General features: G+C 43.6%; 1 protein-coding gene and 1 long non-coding RNA gene across 6 annotated transcripts in view; one reads left to right on the top strand and one right to left on the bottom strand.

Moving 5' to 3' along the window:
- LOC112567067 (diacylglycerol kinase zeta-like) overlaps window positions 1-8,187 on the bottom strand; it is a 121,492-nt gene extending 113,305 nt beyond the window's left edge. For all 4 annotated transcript variants that reach the window (XM_025243599.1, XM_025243601.1, XM_025243600.1 and 1 more), the window contains exons 1-2: window positions 8,050-8,187; window positions 2,228-2,390 (exon numbers count right to left, since the gene is read on the bottom strand). In XM_025243599.1, the coding sequence (XP_025099384.1) occupies window positions 2,228-2,390; window positions 8,050-8,068 (182 nt within the window). In that variant the 5' untranslated portion in view covers window positions 8,069-8,187. The remainder of the gene's footprint in view (window positions 1-2,227; window positions 2,391-8,049) is intronic.
- Window positions 1-9,564, top strand: part of LOC112567069 — a 43,303-nt gene extending 33,739 nt beyond the window's left edge. The window contains exons 3-6 of one of the 2 annotated variants that reach the window (XR_003099739.1): window positions 1,257-1,355; window positions 2,218-2,401; window positions 5,725-5,798; window positions 6,995-9,564. This is a non-coding gene — a long non-coding RNA (uncharacterized LOC112567069). The remainder of the gene's footprint in view (window positions 1-1,256; window positions 1,356-2,217; window positions 2,402-5,724; window positions 5,799-6,994) is intronic. The other variant, XR_003099740.1, reaches the window with a different exon arrangement.
- The last annotated feature ends 6,762 nt before the right edge of the window (window positions 9,565-16,326 follow it).

Below are 16,326 nucleotides of genomic sequence, written 5' to 3'. Positions count from 1 at the left end.
CTACCATTTCTAGCTATTAATCATAAGAACTTCACATCTATGAATTTTGGAAAGAAGAAGAGCAGCAAATGATTTGCAAAGTGATATCAAGAACAATCGATCCTCAACGCATTTACGTTTTAACTTTTTACTTACAGTGTATGTAAACTTAATTTACAAGTAATTTAAATATGAGCAGGATACCAGTGATTAACACTGTTAATCATCAAGAATCATCAATATTTAAATCTATACATACAAATGTATGGGCATCTACTACACTCCCAGCTTTACCAATGCATATGAAGACAACTTCATACAATGATTTTCCTAAATATTAGAAAATTACTATTAAATTACTAGACATTGAAAAAATTACTTAATATTATTCAATGATAACTCTCCAACATAAGCTTTCACCACAGTGTGAGACTTTTGAAACCTATAACTTTACTTCTGACCTAAAATAGCTTTATTAACACACTGGATGGAGAAAATATTCTTTTTACTTTGTTATCTTATTTTTCCCATTCGAAGTAATTTGTAGATATAAGTACATTTTTGCATTTTCTCGATCACCTTACACAAGATCTTTATTTTGGTGGGGCGAGGGAAGTGGAAGAAGGATGAAAAACATCCTACTGTCAATAATGCCACAACCTGAAGGAAAGCATTGCTTAGCAAAGCTCTCTCTGTTGCAAGGTAAATAAACAAGGAGGTGCAAAATCTGCCAGTTGAATCCCACCGTTATACACCACAGGGCCTAGTGGGGTGGTTTTTCTAATGACTGAATGAAGCTCAGTGCAATATGATAGTTTTTGCAATTTAGGGAGATAATCTTTTCTGTTTTTAAGTTATTCACCGACAAAATCACTGTGCTTTATTCTCTCGTCAAGATTTAAACACTAATGGCCCTCCTTAACAAAGCAAAGATGGGAATGAAGAAGTTTTGCAAAATTTTTATATAAAATTATGCAACAATTTTGCCGGATTTGATCAAACATTTGTCCATATTTCTTTCGTTAAGAAAAGCCATTTTGAACCAATTTTGGAGAAAACTCTGCATTACCAAATCTCATTTTAAGTGACTTTACCATGCACGGGTTACAGACATAATGCTCTGCTTTTAACTTAGGTTCAAATTCTACGAAAATGTCCGTTTGCCTATAGATTGCTGTTGAACACACTGTTTTGTATCATAAATATGATTGAATCTCCCCCATGTCAAAATAACCTTGTCATTGGCATTAAAGATATCATGTCACGGCTCCTTGCAGATTTGTTCTGGTTGGTGTCATGCAACTCTCAGCTGCTGTTCATAGAAACCGATTTCTATATTATCATAAATGCTGACAAGCAGGTCTAACTTGCCTGAGGTAAGGATTTTGGTGTGTGCACTTGTGCTGTGGTGAGGATATCGATGTAGCTGCACTTGGTGTAGTTAAAGGTGAACAAGATGCACTAAAGAAATGATACAACAATATTATGGTACCTGTTTTAACACTCATTTTCTAGGTTTAAAAGTGGATTGGTCAACATGCACCGATGTACTACACTTGCAGCTATTAACCTGTACACCTGAAATGTACTAATGATGCAGAAATTTCAAATATATTTCAATGACAACCATAAAATTCTGTTTGTAATATAATAGTTGAACTCATTACATTTGTAGGGTATATATAAATGTTGAGGGACAGACTTCTACCCTTGGTCAAGAAATAATGGGTCAACTAGTTGAAGAAAGGTGAGGGTAGTAGTCAGGGTAGACGAAAGTAACTGGTGAAGCGTGACCCCTAGGGTAGCCAGCACCAGGTGTGCTCCTCATTTCCCTCCCCAGGTCAAACCATTCTTTCCTTCAGTAGGATCCAAGCTCAGCCTTTAAATCATTACCTCAGCCTAAAAAATGATCTCTCTAGGTGACCCCTAGTTACACACATCAACTACCATCTTTCTGTTGTCACCGTTGCCTCTTGATAATATCTGAAATCTGTTTTGAACTGTTCCATATCTTATGACATATTTAAGTTTTCCTCTGATAAATCACTAACAGACGGCACGTGCTCTCACACACACACATATATGCACACGCACTATTTAATGTAGCCTTCCAGACAGTCCCAGTGTGCATCGCAATGAAATGGTAACATAAAACAGCTTGAGACTCTTTATGTTTTATATATATATGTGTGTGTGTGTGACTATTGCGGTGGTGGGGTGATCTTTTAATGGTTTCAGACTGCTGTACCTGTACGATGTCTGTTTCCGGATGATAGACTTGGCCTCCTGATCTCCCACACACTCCTCTGAGTCTGACGAGTCGCTCTGGGGTCGAGCCCTGCCGATACCCTGGGCCATGGAGACGTGCAGAGCGCCGCCACCTTCTAGGTCTCTACCCGGCCAGTGCCTGCCTGCAACACAGGTAAATCACGCTTTCCATCATCACCTGGCTTCACTCTGCCTTCCTTAGCCACCCAGCCTCCTCCCGCAGTCCAGCGCTCCATCCCTTGTCCTCAAGCTCCTACACTGGTCTATCTCCCACCCACCCCAACCTTCTCTCTCCCCGCCACAATCCCCAATCCTGTTACCAATGTAAGTGGCTAATTTACCAAACGTTCTTCTCTCTCCCTCCTCCCAGCATCGAACTTCCGGCTCCATTGCCAACTGGCTCGTGCACGAACTAGGTCATTTTTGTCGAGGGCTGCGCCTGTCCCGACCACCGTTGTCACGTTACATGTCTGTACGACTGTCTGTACGGCATGCAACCACAAGTGTCCGTCTTTTTCTCAAGTCGGCCTGACGTCACTAACCTGTCAACGTCATCGACCTGCATGACGTGATTGCTCGTCACCCAGCAGGACTAGTCCTGCTCCTCGTGCACGTTTAGCCCTCACTAACGAGGGTCTCGGAGAACGTCCGACGGCAAAAACCCACGAACAACTGGACCCCGAGATAAGTGCCGTCTATAACTACCTCATTCCCCGACGACCGTAAGGTCGCATCTATAATTTAAGCACGCGCATTCTCGACCCATTTGCACCCTATCCACCCACCCCTTCTAGAAAAAAGGAGAGAGAGGAGCGAGAAAAGCTAAAAGGGAAATAGCCTTGTAACAGATGTTAACATCCCACAGCTGCTGAGAAATTTGTTTTCAAACAACGGTAAACAAACTGCAGTCGCAACATGCTGGAGTTGAAGAACTGTGTCCTCCACCTCTTCCCACCTTAATCACGACTGCCAACAGATGACCGACCGGGTCGCTTTCCGAAATTAAAATCAACACCTCTATTTAAAGACCTCTCACACTTTACCGAACCTACCCAGATAATGTTAGTCCTTGTCTTTCACTTTTTGCTTTCTTGTTAAGATAAGCCGCATCCTGCTTTCTTCTCCGTCTTCATCTACATCCGAACTTTGTTAGCAAATGGCGAGAGAGGGTGAGTGCTGCCACGTCATCCAGAGCACTTTCTTCCATGAAGGTGAAGGATTCTCTTCGTCCTCCCAGACACGACATTTATTTAGTTGGTGCTGTTTAGGATCACGAACGGCCAGACAATAATATAATAATAATCCGTTGCTGCCCACTGGGGAAGGGAGATGAAAAAACTATTTTAGAAGAAAATAGCCCAGGCAACTACCTTTGTGGAAGAAGTCGGAAGGAGGGACAGGAAAAGGATAAGAAGACATATCCTACTGTCAATAAAGTATGTCACGACTTGAAGGAAAGCATTACTTTTGGCTTAACGAAGCTCTCTCCGTCGGGAAGTAAATAAACAAACGGGTGCAAAATCTGCCAGTTGAATCCCACAATTACTCGGCACAGACTTAAAGGTCTAATTGGGTGCACTTTCCCCCTAATGACTGGATAAAGCTCAGAGCAATAAGCTGTTTTTAAAAAGTTAGAGGAACAGCTCCTACCTTCTATAAAACTACAAGCTACAAACTCACTATGCACATAACGAGTTCCAGCTGTCGACGTCATGTTTGTACACAGTTACGCTTGACATTTGACCCCAGTTCTTCTATCGGCAAGCAAACCTTCACAAAGTAAACCTATTGATCTACAATCCTGTCGTGTGCTCGTGACCCTCCTAAACATGATGATGTTTGCACGAAAGTATCTTAAAGCCGGTCAGGGTAAAGGAGGGCATTTATCCAGATTAGGAGAAATAGTATCTTACACTGAGAAACCTCAAACCAATTTAGAAAAAAAAAAAATGCACTCCACTAAACCTTTAATGTTTTAATCAGGCTTACGTCACTGAGTGCAACACCTGAGAGGCTTCTGATCAGGTGAGCTCTACCTGAAGGTCCCGCCCGTGGTCAGCTAGTATCCCGGATGCACAGCATGCTGCACACCTTTAGCTGGATGGCTAAGTGATAGAAGCATCACTGAACTAATTTTTCATCCACCTTTTAGTGGATGTCTACATGTTGTAGCCGTCCAGCCAACATCACCTAGAGGGGGAGTGTGCCCAGCTCCTGGTGGTCATGAAAATCACACTCCATCGGAAAGGTGATTGGCGGCTGAAGCTGGGATCGCAAACTCAGGGATTTGCCATTTAGCTGCAGCCGCTGCCCAAAATAAACAAGTCAATAAATTTTTTAAAAAAGAAAATGTTAGGCCTCGTTTTTACCTTTAAATCTTGCTGGACCAGAAATCTGCTAATTTGCCGACACCGTTATTCTTCTTACAGTCAGAAACCGTTGATTAACTATTCCCCTTCGGGGCTGGTGCGACTGAACAGCAGTAAAATGCTCGCTTGTCCCTTCTGTAATGATGCTGATTCTATTTCGGAACCACACTCATTCTTCTCTGGACGAAAGCCACGGCCGGCAGTCTGAGATTTGTCCGATTACTCATCCCGTCTTTGGTTACAGATTTCCTGTTTAGCGTGAAATCACCGCTAAGCTGCAGCCAAGCACTCAACTAAACTGGAAAACTGTTATGACATGACATAGTGCCAGTGGCTGACACCAAGCATATCACACATGTCAGGTTACTCGCTCAGGTTTATCGTTTAGCCTCGTGTTGTGATACACAGTGACCGACACACCTACATCACTAGTCTACCTTCACGGTGTCGCCGACTCGGCTAGTCTTCCTGCACGGGAGGGATCGTGTTCTTCTCGATTACTCCAATCTTGTCTGAACTACAAGCGAAATCCGACACTTCAGCAACAATTTTCTTTTCAGGGTGGATTGTTCACAACACGGATATAGTTTTAACCCTCGACATTCCAGCTCATCGTTTCATGGAAGCTGACATTGGATTTTGTCTTTGTTGTGCGCACGTAAAGGGTTCGAGGATGGCGAGGGTTTAGAGGTTGAAACCAATTAATACCTATTACCGCCGAACCCCTTCCCCGAAATTTGACTGTAGTGACTTGTAGCCCCTCGGTGCACAACAATCCAAAGCTAAAGGGTCAGAAGTCTATGACAACTCTCTCCTTAACAGACCACTTTAACATTTACTAGTGTACATAACAGTCCACACCTCACCTGCCTGTGATTCTGATGTTAGTCGGACTTCTGGCTGTGAGAATGTTTGGAAAATGACTATAACACTACTCAAACTACCTCCCCCAAGATAACTTCTCTTCATTTTTTAACTGCTAAAACTCTTTCCTCTTAGAAGTTTTCCTCTTACATAATGTGGTCCTTTACTGCGACCAATTTTAAGTCATCGCTGTGGTTTTTATCATCATATTTTTTCCTTATCATAATATTTTTTCCTCACTCAGGTCTCAGCAATGGATGTCACGTGACAAATGTTACCTGAGTCCTTTATTGGGCTGGATCGCCGCTGAAACAGCTGGTATGTTAATGCATGACTGCTCGTTACCAAATTGATATCCTCATTAATAACAAATGTCCATGCTTTACTAGTTTATGAAATTGATTGACAAAGCTTGTTGTTGCAATAATGTTAATGTGAATGGGTTCGCGGGTCTGTGTGTGAGAGAGAGACGACAGCAACCATGACTGTCCTATTCCCTCACATCACTCAAGCTGGAGGATAATGCTGCGACTGGGCAATGAGTTCATCATCAACATGGCCACGGTTCCCATCTATTCACCCTCTACAACCACGGCTACTGAGATGGGGGATGGGGTTGCTGCAGTGCTTGCTGCTGGCCAGCGTGCACTGAGGCCCTACAATGGCAACTTTGTGACCGAGTCTGGCACCGGCCTGCCGAGGGTATGGTGCGCGAGAACAGCTATAAACTTCCTCGCCATCCACCTCCAGCAGCCAATTCTTCACGTCAGCTGCAGAAAGAAATGCACGTTCGACCTGGAACTTGTCCAGTGAGTGAGTAACAGAAGCGGGCAGCTAAGTGGCGGCACGGACAGCAGTGAGCGACTGAGAGTGCCATGCTTCTTCTTGTCGTCTGCTTCCGCCCTGAAAACTGTGCAACGCTCAAGGCGGGAGATGAAAGATGAGTGACTGGTGGGGAGGAGGAATGAGGGTGAGTAGAGGGGGGTAGCCGACCAGCACGAAGGCAGGGACGACTGACAGGCACGGCGGGGCACCCGGAGGAAGCGAGCGGGCGGATATGATGCGTCTGTGCCGAAAGGTCATCGATGACCAGGGGGAGCAAGAGGTCTGCTGCGACTTTCTTGCCGAGCGGCTTGCGGTTCTTGCACTCAACCAAGCTCTCCTGGTAAGACTGCGAAACTGATTCTCACTGTTCACCAAAGATCTGCCGAGCCCAGCCATCACTGAAACGATCATGCATTGATAGTTTTCACTTCCTGAGGCAAATGCATGTTCCACCGCGCGCACACCAGCTGCTGTGTGAGATACAGCGAGAGTGTGTGTGTGTGCGTGCACGCGCACATTCATACACATATGTTATGCAGATCTTAGACTGAGAGTATAAAGAATGAGTAATGACTGAAACTGGTAGGTGAGTTCCTCTGATGATTTTTTTTTTAACCTTCATGAATTAAAGACTGCAAAATATATCACTTATTATATTTTCGCCAGTTTATCACTTCATCTTTGTTCAGCTCATACAGAGGTCCAAAGAAAATATCCTTGATGTCAAAAAATGTTAAAACCACTACCTTACAGCTCAGTGGAGAACAGCTGTGATGGAGATAATCAAGCCGATTCCCAAAAAACAGGACTTCATTGAGACTTGAATGACTTGAGGCATGAAGAGCATTGGAACAGAACTTTATCAAGACTTGTGTAATTCAGGTATGGTGAGCAGTGAAAGAGTGACTTGCAAGCTGCCTCCTTATCAGCCAGTCCTCATCATGGCGGCTGGTCAGCAACAGAAATAGATCAGTTCACTCAAATGACCAGGGTCATGTGCAACAAGTCCCTTGGGGGATGGCTAACGTGAAGAGGTCTGACTGGGATCAAAATATAAACATTTCAGCTGACTGTCAGGCTGCTATACATCAGCCATCCATCAAGCACTTAGTAACATATTGTGTACCTGGTTGACACATAGCAGTCAGCCCACACTTACAATATGTTCATATTTTATCAGCAATTCAGCCGAATGCATCACATTAGTTATCCAAATAACGCCTAGGGAGCTGCTATACAGCCTAACCCCAACCATGCTAGCTTAAATTTCTTGTCAAAGGATCACTTCTAGGGAATGATGTAGGATATAAGGAAGTAGTCATCACACATCTGAGATATTAAGACACTAATAGCAATTAAGTTTCCTTGTAGTTATTAGCCCCAAAAGTGACACTACTATCAAAAAATGAAACTTTTTCTGTCAGAAGGAAGAAATTGATAATCATAGTTTCATCTTAATGGATTTAAGAATGTAATACTACTATGACAAAAATGAAACTTTTTCTGTCAGAAGGAAGAAATTGATAATCACAGTTTCATCTTAATGGATTTAAGAATGTACTGACCATATATTCATTCACTCAAACCAACAGCAAAAGGGAATGTGTTAAAAATGGACAACATTTTAAAAGGGCACACAATCTCTTGCAGAAAACAAACAAACATTTAAAGCACTTTGCAGCAGCAGTACAGGAAAGCCCTGCCATGCTCTGTATAGCACAAACAGCTAGTAAATCAAACATACCCCAGTTCTTTATGTACATTCTCTGTGGATGAGCTCTTGATGAAAGCAGCACATAATCCAAATCAGCATCTGCAGCACCAGCCAGCTGACCAGCAAAACTCTACCTTTCTCACGACCTACTGTCCAGTTCAGATGCTCATGTCACTCGCCATCACATGGTCTTAAAACAAAAGCCAGGCACAAACACCAGAAAGTATTCTTCATTTGTTATCTCCTTGCAAACAATGGGCTGCTGCTGTTTCCTTGCCTGCCTCTCAAACCCGGAAGACTGTGCACTGTATGAATCTCACCAGATGAGTGGACAGCCATTATGACAGCAGATGCAAATTAAATGCACTGTGGTGCAATTGTTGTAACACACTCTTTCCTCAATGACTGATTTCATAACCACCATTTGCAGTGATGTGTACATATTTGGGATGCCACAATAGGCATTCTCTCAATTTCTTGCCACACATCCACTTATCTCTGTCAGATTTGGAATATTTTAGGAAAAAACTTATACCTGTTATTCTTATTTTACTTAATGTATAGCACCAATCAAGATCAAACTAATTCTCTCAAAGTATCAATAGGAGAGTGATTTCATTTTTTTAACTTATGGATGGAGTTTTAAGAGTAAGTTAAATGGTAAGAAAATATGTAAGTAAAACTATAAGGCATAGTGTATACAATTATGCAGAACCACAATACTGAAATGTGAGTTTTAAATCAGAAGTCTTAGGTTTTTTGATACATTAAAATTAACACACCACTTTTTCAACACACCACTTTTTTTTGCTTCCTTGTGTCCACAAATTTTCAAGGAAATTAATAAAGTTGAATATAGGCTATTGCCTTTTATATCTTAACAATATTAGTTAATAATATTTTTTTTAAAGAAAACTGAGAAGTTTTGTTAATTTCTCAACAGCTAAAGTTGACATTTTTGATAGAATAAGAAATTTCTAAACAGTCTATTTCATATTCTTACTAAATACAGATCACAAATATGCTCTATAGACACATACATGTAGACACTGCCTTCCAGTAAAAATGCTTTTGAATGGGTGAATTTATAGGTGTAGCACCTGCACAGTAATATAATTTAACAGAATCAATAGTTTCATACGATTTTCATGATCACCATTGTAACCTTTATACAGAAAATTTGGCAATAACCTTTGTGAATTGTTTGACATGTTAGAACAGTCTCTCTAGTGATGCTGTATCCCTCTCACATACACACACCTATATACACAGAAACATGCACACTATTATTTCAAACAGAAGTGGCTGTGACACACTAGTTTCTATACCACTTTCATTATCATGCTATCTTTGAGTGGAATCACAGGAAACTTTGCAGTGTCCTTTTCTACATTTTGTATGACATGGGATAACAACAAACCTTTAGTTATGGTCTGTTTTCTAACATAAACAAACCACCTGCATAAGCAACTGCACACCAATTAAACGTGTGTGCATCTATGTGTCTGCATATATGTGTAAAATAAAAAAAATGTCTAAATTTAACACAGTGTTGGTGTGTGTGATATAAAAGTGTCAGCCGTTTGATTCAAATGTATCCTGGTGTCGCAATGCTGAAGTGCTCAGTGATTCATTTTTTTGTTGATACAAGTGGGGCAAAATAATGCCACTTCGTGATCGACATCAACAATTTTGGCTGCGAGTGGGCGATTCATAACTGGCTCCCTTCGGCATCGCATCGGCTGTGAGTGCGGTCACGCTTGTTTGACATATGTCCCTGCATGACAACCATTCGTCTGCACGCCGGAGCACGCGCGCCGTGCCAGCAAGACGATGGCTGGCGATACACATCCACTGGAGGAAGTACACACTACACACACACAACAACAACCCAGCATGTTGACAGGCTGCGTGTGGTGTTGGGTGTTGCAATAATCTAGAACAGCCTGAACCAGCTCAACCCTCGAAGCAGCAAAAATGAAAACATGACGAAGGGGAGGTGATCGTCCAGCTCGAATTTTCCTCCCAAGACGCGAACATGTCTGAAATTTTGCACCTCGAGTAAAACGATCGAATCAGACGATAATCAAATTAGTCGGCGGCTGCAAAATCCGGGGCGTGAACAAGTTAGCAAATCGTGGCCGCATCGACCCTGACTTACCTGGTGACAAACTTGCGCGCCATGTTGCTGCAGTGCATTGTGGGAAGGCGGAATGGGGTGCGTAGGTGGGTAGATTAGCCTCGCACCTGCGAGCCTGGGAGGTGATTCCGGCGTGACATCACACGCACGCACGCACGCACGCACAGCCTCTTCACCCCCAGCCCCACCCACCCCGGCCGCTGCACGCGTCTCTATGACGACAGCACATGGACCAGAAAGCACGCACATCCTCCCATCCCTAGATCGATGGCGCTGGCTTCCTATGGTACGGAGGCTGATCTCGCATCCCTTGTCTTCGGCTTGTCTCCAGACGGCCCCGATCTCAGGCAACGGATTGGCGTTCGATTCTTCACCTTGTCGAGGGAAGCCGGTTTGTTATCCTGTGCGCGCGGAGGCGAGAGGCGGATTCCCGGCGAAAGGGAGAGAGAGCGCGTGAGGCGCACGATGTCGATTCATTCACAGTCATTCATGAATGGAGGAAGATGGAGGCGCGCGCGCGCGTTTTCTTTTTCTTTTTTTTTTTTTTGCCTTTCGCGCGGTGTGCATGCCAAGGCAGATCGATGGGGATGTAGAAGGAGGAGGGAAGAGAGGTAGGGAGAGTGGTAGTGGTTGGGAGGGGGATTCAGAATGAAGAAAATGGTCGACTCGGTGCTTGATCCGTCCCTCTCTCGCTCTCTGTATGTTGGTCAGACGTTCCAGCGTTCATACCAAACAGCGACCAGATATAATTAACTCCAAGCCTGAGCTGTCTTTGTAATGGCTTCCTGACTTGGTCTCTTGGTGTTGAAACGAGTGCGCGTGCAGCAGGACACTCAATCACACCCTGCACTTTCCTTCTGTCTCTCTCTGCAATTCCTTAGTCCTCCCTCCCCCCTCTCTCTCTCTCACATACACAAACACACATAGCAAGACAAAAACAGTGAGATGGGGTTGAGAGGGGACAAGAGAATTAGTGGAGAGAAAAATAACATTACGGATATCTATCTGTAAGACAAATGACCATTCAGGATCCTCAACCGACCCACTGACCTATAACCCTCGCGTCACGAGAGTAAATGGCCCTACATAGGGTATTAAAAAAATGCACGCTCATACAAACACACTTTGTGATTCTGCACAACTTATACGTGTTCTCTGGCGTCATCGCTGTCGTCCTGATAAGACCCTCGGCAGTGTTCACCGAGTGACATGCACTGGGCGCGGCCACCACCACTCCTCTAACACGTCGGTGCGCTCCACGTCGTCCGACACCCTACGAGGGCTGAATGGAGCTTCTACTTCGATTTACTACTGTCAGACCCTTAATGGCTGGATCACCCTTTCAGCCCCCATCCCCAGTCCAAAGCTGAGTAAGAGTCTTCCGTGCTCAGAGCCACACACACTGTTTGTTAAAGGTTATTGAAACCGCTTGAGTGCACGATACAGTGATAGGTGCATGATGCGGGTAATCAGGTCATCTGACGGTATAATCACGCAGATTGTCGGTCATCTGACAGTCGATGATGCAGGTTGTTTACATCATGTGACCGTAATGAGCTAATAATGCAGGTCCTTTAGGTCATCTGACGGCAAGAGGGTTAATAATGCCTATCATGAGATCATCTCTGCGATAGTTAATGAAGCAGATCATCAGGCCATCTGACAATAATATTGTTAATGATGCGGGTCGCTAGTTCATCTGACTGTAATCACGAAAATAACATCCTCATAGCTCTGACATTTTTATGAACGTAGCCTTGTGTTGCGCGCGCTCGTCTTGCGTCAGGTCGTCGGGTGAGCACCTGGGCGGGTGAACGGCGGAGTGGGGAGGCTGTTCGCTTGACACAATTGACCACTCACGACCACAAGAGAAGAGGGCTCTTTGTTTGTTGGGGTGAGGGTTGTTACTTTTACAAAAATGGCCACTCTCTCTCTCTCACACACACACAGGTTGTTGTTGATTTTAGGAGGGAAGAGTGCAACCACCTAATGGGTTTCAGGGGAGGATATGGGCAGTCGGGCACAAGAGGTTTGGGGAGTATGGGAGGAGGAAGAAATGGTTGTGTACTGAATTGCTTGTCAAACCCCTCAGGTCGCCCTATTCTAGAATTCTGTTTAATTTTAGTTACAATTTTAGCTTTTACTGTGAAGGAACCTTTAGTTTTAGTTTTCTTTAATATTGTTTTTGTCAGGTATGTGTGTGGGTTTGGGTAAGGGTACAGTTTGTGTCAAGTTTATTTTTTTGAAAGTTTAGTCTTTTATTTTCTTTATTAAGTTATCCTACCTTATGTTCTGCTTATGGAAGAGTGAAGGGACCCATATTGCCTATTATTTAGTTAAGATATTTTAAATTTATTATATGGTTGTGCTAGACTTGCAGTCTTTGGCAAAATAAAATTTTTAGGATTTTTTTCATTTGTTTTGGTATTTATTGCTCGTTTAGAGAGATAGTATCAAATTTGTACTTTGCATGAATCTTCAATTAGCTTGACTGTGGGCTTGCCACCATTATCACCACCACCAACACTAAAGGATGCCATAGCGCTGTGGGTGGGTCAGGGCAGCTATTTATGCTTAATGTCAGTCTATATTTATCTCAGACTTGTTTGAGTTCTTCTCTTTCTTCTTTGCTCTCATTACACTCTAACAGTACGCGTGTGGTGCTCAACCTGTCCCCAAGTGCATGTCTTGAAGTCTAGTTAAGATATTCTCCGTCAAGTCTCATTCTATTTTGGTTTGGTGGGACCTACCTGATTGGAATAAAAGCAGAGTATTACTAGGTTTGTAATTCAACAGTCCCCTAGTTCCTTTACATTCGCTTCTGTATATCTCTTTCCACCTTATTTTTACTTCTGATTTTTTGTTAATGCTGGAGTGCTGAGAGTGAGTCTGAAATTACAAGGTATTGTTGTGTCATGGTTTTCCCTTTATGCTGCACTCTGAAGAGCTGTTTGTATGGTAGACAAGTTGATTAATACAGAGCATTATATAGCACCAGAACCAGAATCAGTAGGGCTCAAAGCGCCACACACACAAGTGTTTTCCTTGTCCATCCCTGTATGCCATAACATCCAGTGAGAAATAAAATTACATAAAAAAATGACGCGTTCCGAAGGCGAGATCTGAACCCTATACCTGCGATCCCTTGTGTCTTGGTGACAAGCGCTTTAACGTAGGATGAGCTGGCCGGAAGTCAGACAGGCTAACAGGTCGAAGGACAGACAAAGACAGATGATCCTCGCCCTGTGTGCAGCTCGTTCAAGAAGAACCTGTGATCTGGAGTTTTGCTTTGTCTCTGTGTCTGATGTCAGATGCCGGAATAATGAGTATAATGAGTGTAAACGCAGTTTCTCCACAAAACATACCCGCGCGAGTTCCCCGCTAGGTGGCGGTCGATTACGTCAACACGCCATGCTAACGCTGACACACTACCCAACATGCATCGCAAAATGAGGTGTACACATACAACTAGCACGTAGCAGCTTAGGGAGACGCACGTGCCACGCTCTCTGTCTCCACCCCATCCTCATCCTTATTCCTTATCTTTCCACTTCTATGCGTGCATGTACTTGTGTGTGTGTGTGTGTGTGTCTGTTCGCGTGCACGCGCGCGTTTGTCTGTAAACTACATCTGTCCACAATGTCTCCCTAAGGCCCTCGTCCCATAGAGACGCAACAGGTAGTCAGTCGTCCGTCAGATGTGCGAGCCGTCAGACATGAAAGGACCTCGCAAAGAAAGTGGTGGACATCATGGCGGCAACATGCATCACTGTTTGTCCGTTTCTAGATAACACTCGCTGTTCGTGTGTGTGTCAGACTGTCATTCCCAGCTTGTACCCATGCATTCCGACGAGAGGTACAAAATCTGACCTACAGCTTCGTGACTGAAGCAGTTCAAAGTTTGCTGGCTGGACTGGTATGACAGGTAAACATGGGGAGGTAGAGAGAGAGAGAGAGAAAAAAAAAGACTAGCAGAACCTTAATAATTAACCTTAATAAACAGCCCTCCATAATTAGAATTAGAACTGGAACTTGAATTACTGTATACTGAACGCTGCCTCTAATGTCTGCCACCTGAGACATTATGATCAAAGACTTGTACCACCACCAAACACCTTCACTACCACCAAACACCTTCACTACCACCAAAGACCATCAGCACCAAGACGCGCAACTCCATGTGGGGGAAACGATGGAAGAAAGAAGTTTACTCAGCACGAGTGCGGGTCATAAGACTTCAATGAAAGTCATTAACAAAAGGAGATGAACTTCCGGTTATCCTACAGGAGCAAACGGCAGACAACTGTCACAGGAGATTGTTATTTTATCTCTTTTCTGAAGGTGATAAAAAGTAAGCTAAAAATGGGGTTTGTGCTTGGAATGATTGGACTTTTTGTCATTCTTCGGGTATTTTTGTGCCACTGTAAGAACTTGTCATCCTTTGCGTGTGAACCAATGGGATTTAGTCCAGCAGACCTCATTTCTTATAGCTGCCTAGGAAATTATCTCACTTTTCCACCAGTAAGAGAGTTCGTGAAGTCAGTACTAAATAAACTAAATAATACACACTAGCCCTGTCATAAAGTTTCACAGTCGGTAGCTCCGGATATCATACTTTTTTCCCCATTACATAGGGTTAAAAAAACCAGTCTAGTAGTCCAAGGTGCAAGAGTAAATGGTTCACGGTGTCAAGGGAAGCATTCTCCTTCCTTCCTTTCCCTCATTACTTTCCGTTATACCCATTTCAGCAGGATAGCTGCTGGCCATTGCTGCTGGAGCAGGAACAGTTTTCCTCGCTACAGACACGAACACGTCTCAAGCCAGCGATCTTCGGCTGGGAAGGGGATGGAGAGATCGGGCAAGGACAAGGAAAAGAACAAGAAGAAAGAACAAAGTGACTAGAGCAACAAAACAAAGAACAAAAGCAAGAAAAATAACAACAACAAAAAACAAAAAAAGAACAGCAACAATAATAAAAAAACAGCAAAAACAAGAGCAAAAACAATGAAGAGACAAGGAGGAAGAAGAATAATGCAGTTTAAAATGATGTCCTTGCTTCCCTAATAATTCTTAGACATCACGCGAAAACAGATGGAAGGTGGTGGTGGTGGTGGTGGTGGTGGTGGTGGTGGTGGTGGTGGTGGATCATACTTATGTGTTTAATATAAGAGAGCTAAACACTTTGAGCACTTGATATCGGCGTGACCTTTGCCCTAACTGCACTTAGCGTGCTGTCCGACAAGTCATGGACCTGCCTCAGGCTTCTCGTGCCTTCCAGAACATCGTCATGTTATCACGTGATAGTTCTACAAATCTCTCTCTCGGTTAGCTTCACGCACGCACTCAAACACTGACCTACACCTCTCTCTCTCACACACACACACACACAGATACACACTCATGTGTGGATGATCGTTTCTAGAGCATTGTCCTTAACCTCGGTGTCTACCTCGGTGTTAACTCCTGTACACACGCTACTCCCATCTTTGGCTGGTGGCCACCGGCGAACGCACCGACAAACACGTGACACCAGCCGTATTGAGCGGCCAGCAGGGGGCGCTGGTGCAGTCGCCTGTATCTGCCGTGGTTGCGGCTAATTCCACATCAACCACCCGATACCATCATCAGGTTGGCACGATTTGCTGCAGGCGCCCACGGTAACCGTCTCGACGCTGAGTGTCCGACTCACACGCTGGCCCCTGACAGCCATAATTGCTGAAGCTGTGAACACTAGAAGATTATTATTGTGTCGTTATTGTCATCCATTATTATTACTAACATCGTCAGAATGATTAGTATCTAGCTGAAGACTGTCAAAGCCGGATTTTAAGATCTTTAACTATTACGGGGCTAGCTTAGTGCAAGAGGCTATTCCATTATCTAGATGAACATGATGCAGCCGATTTAAAGATCTTTAATGATTAACAGCTAAGAGGTTATTTCCCCAAATATAAATAATCCCGAATGCGATTTCCTTTCTCAAGATACAAGCACAAGTTCAGAATAGGGGGAGAGAGAAACACCAGTACAAAATTTGTTAATATATTGCCATGATCTTGCGTATGCCTCTGAAGAAAGAGTAACAATGGGGTATCATCTTAGAATTTAACAATATTGCTATTCCCCTTATTACTTCTACAGATGTCTGTGTACATGATATACAGCAGG

Source organism: Pomacea canaliculata, linkage group LG6, assembly GCF_003073045.1.
Source record: "Pomacea canaliculata isolate SZHN2017 linkage group LG6, ASM307304v1, whole genome shotgun sequence".
Taxonomy (NCBI): Eukaryota; Metazoa; Mollusca; class Gastropoda; order Architaenioglossa; family Ampullariidae; genus Pomacea; species Pomacea canaliculata.
Note: the sequence above shows the minus strand (reverse complement) of the source record. Positions and strands in the feature narration are given on the sequence as shown.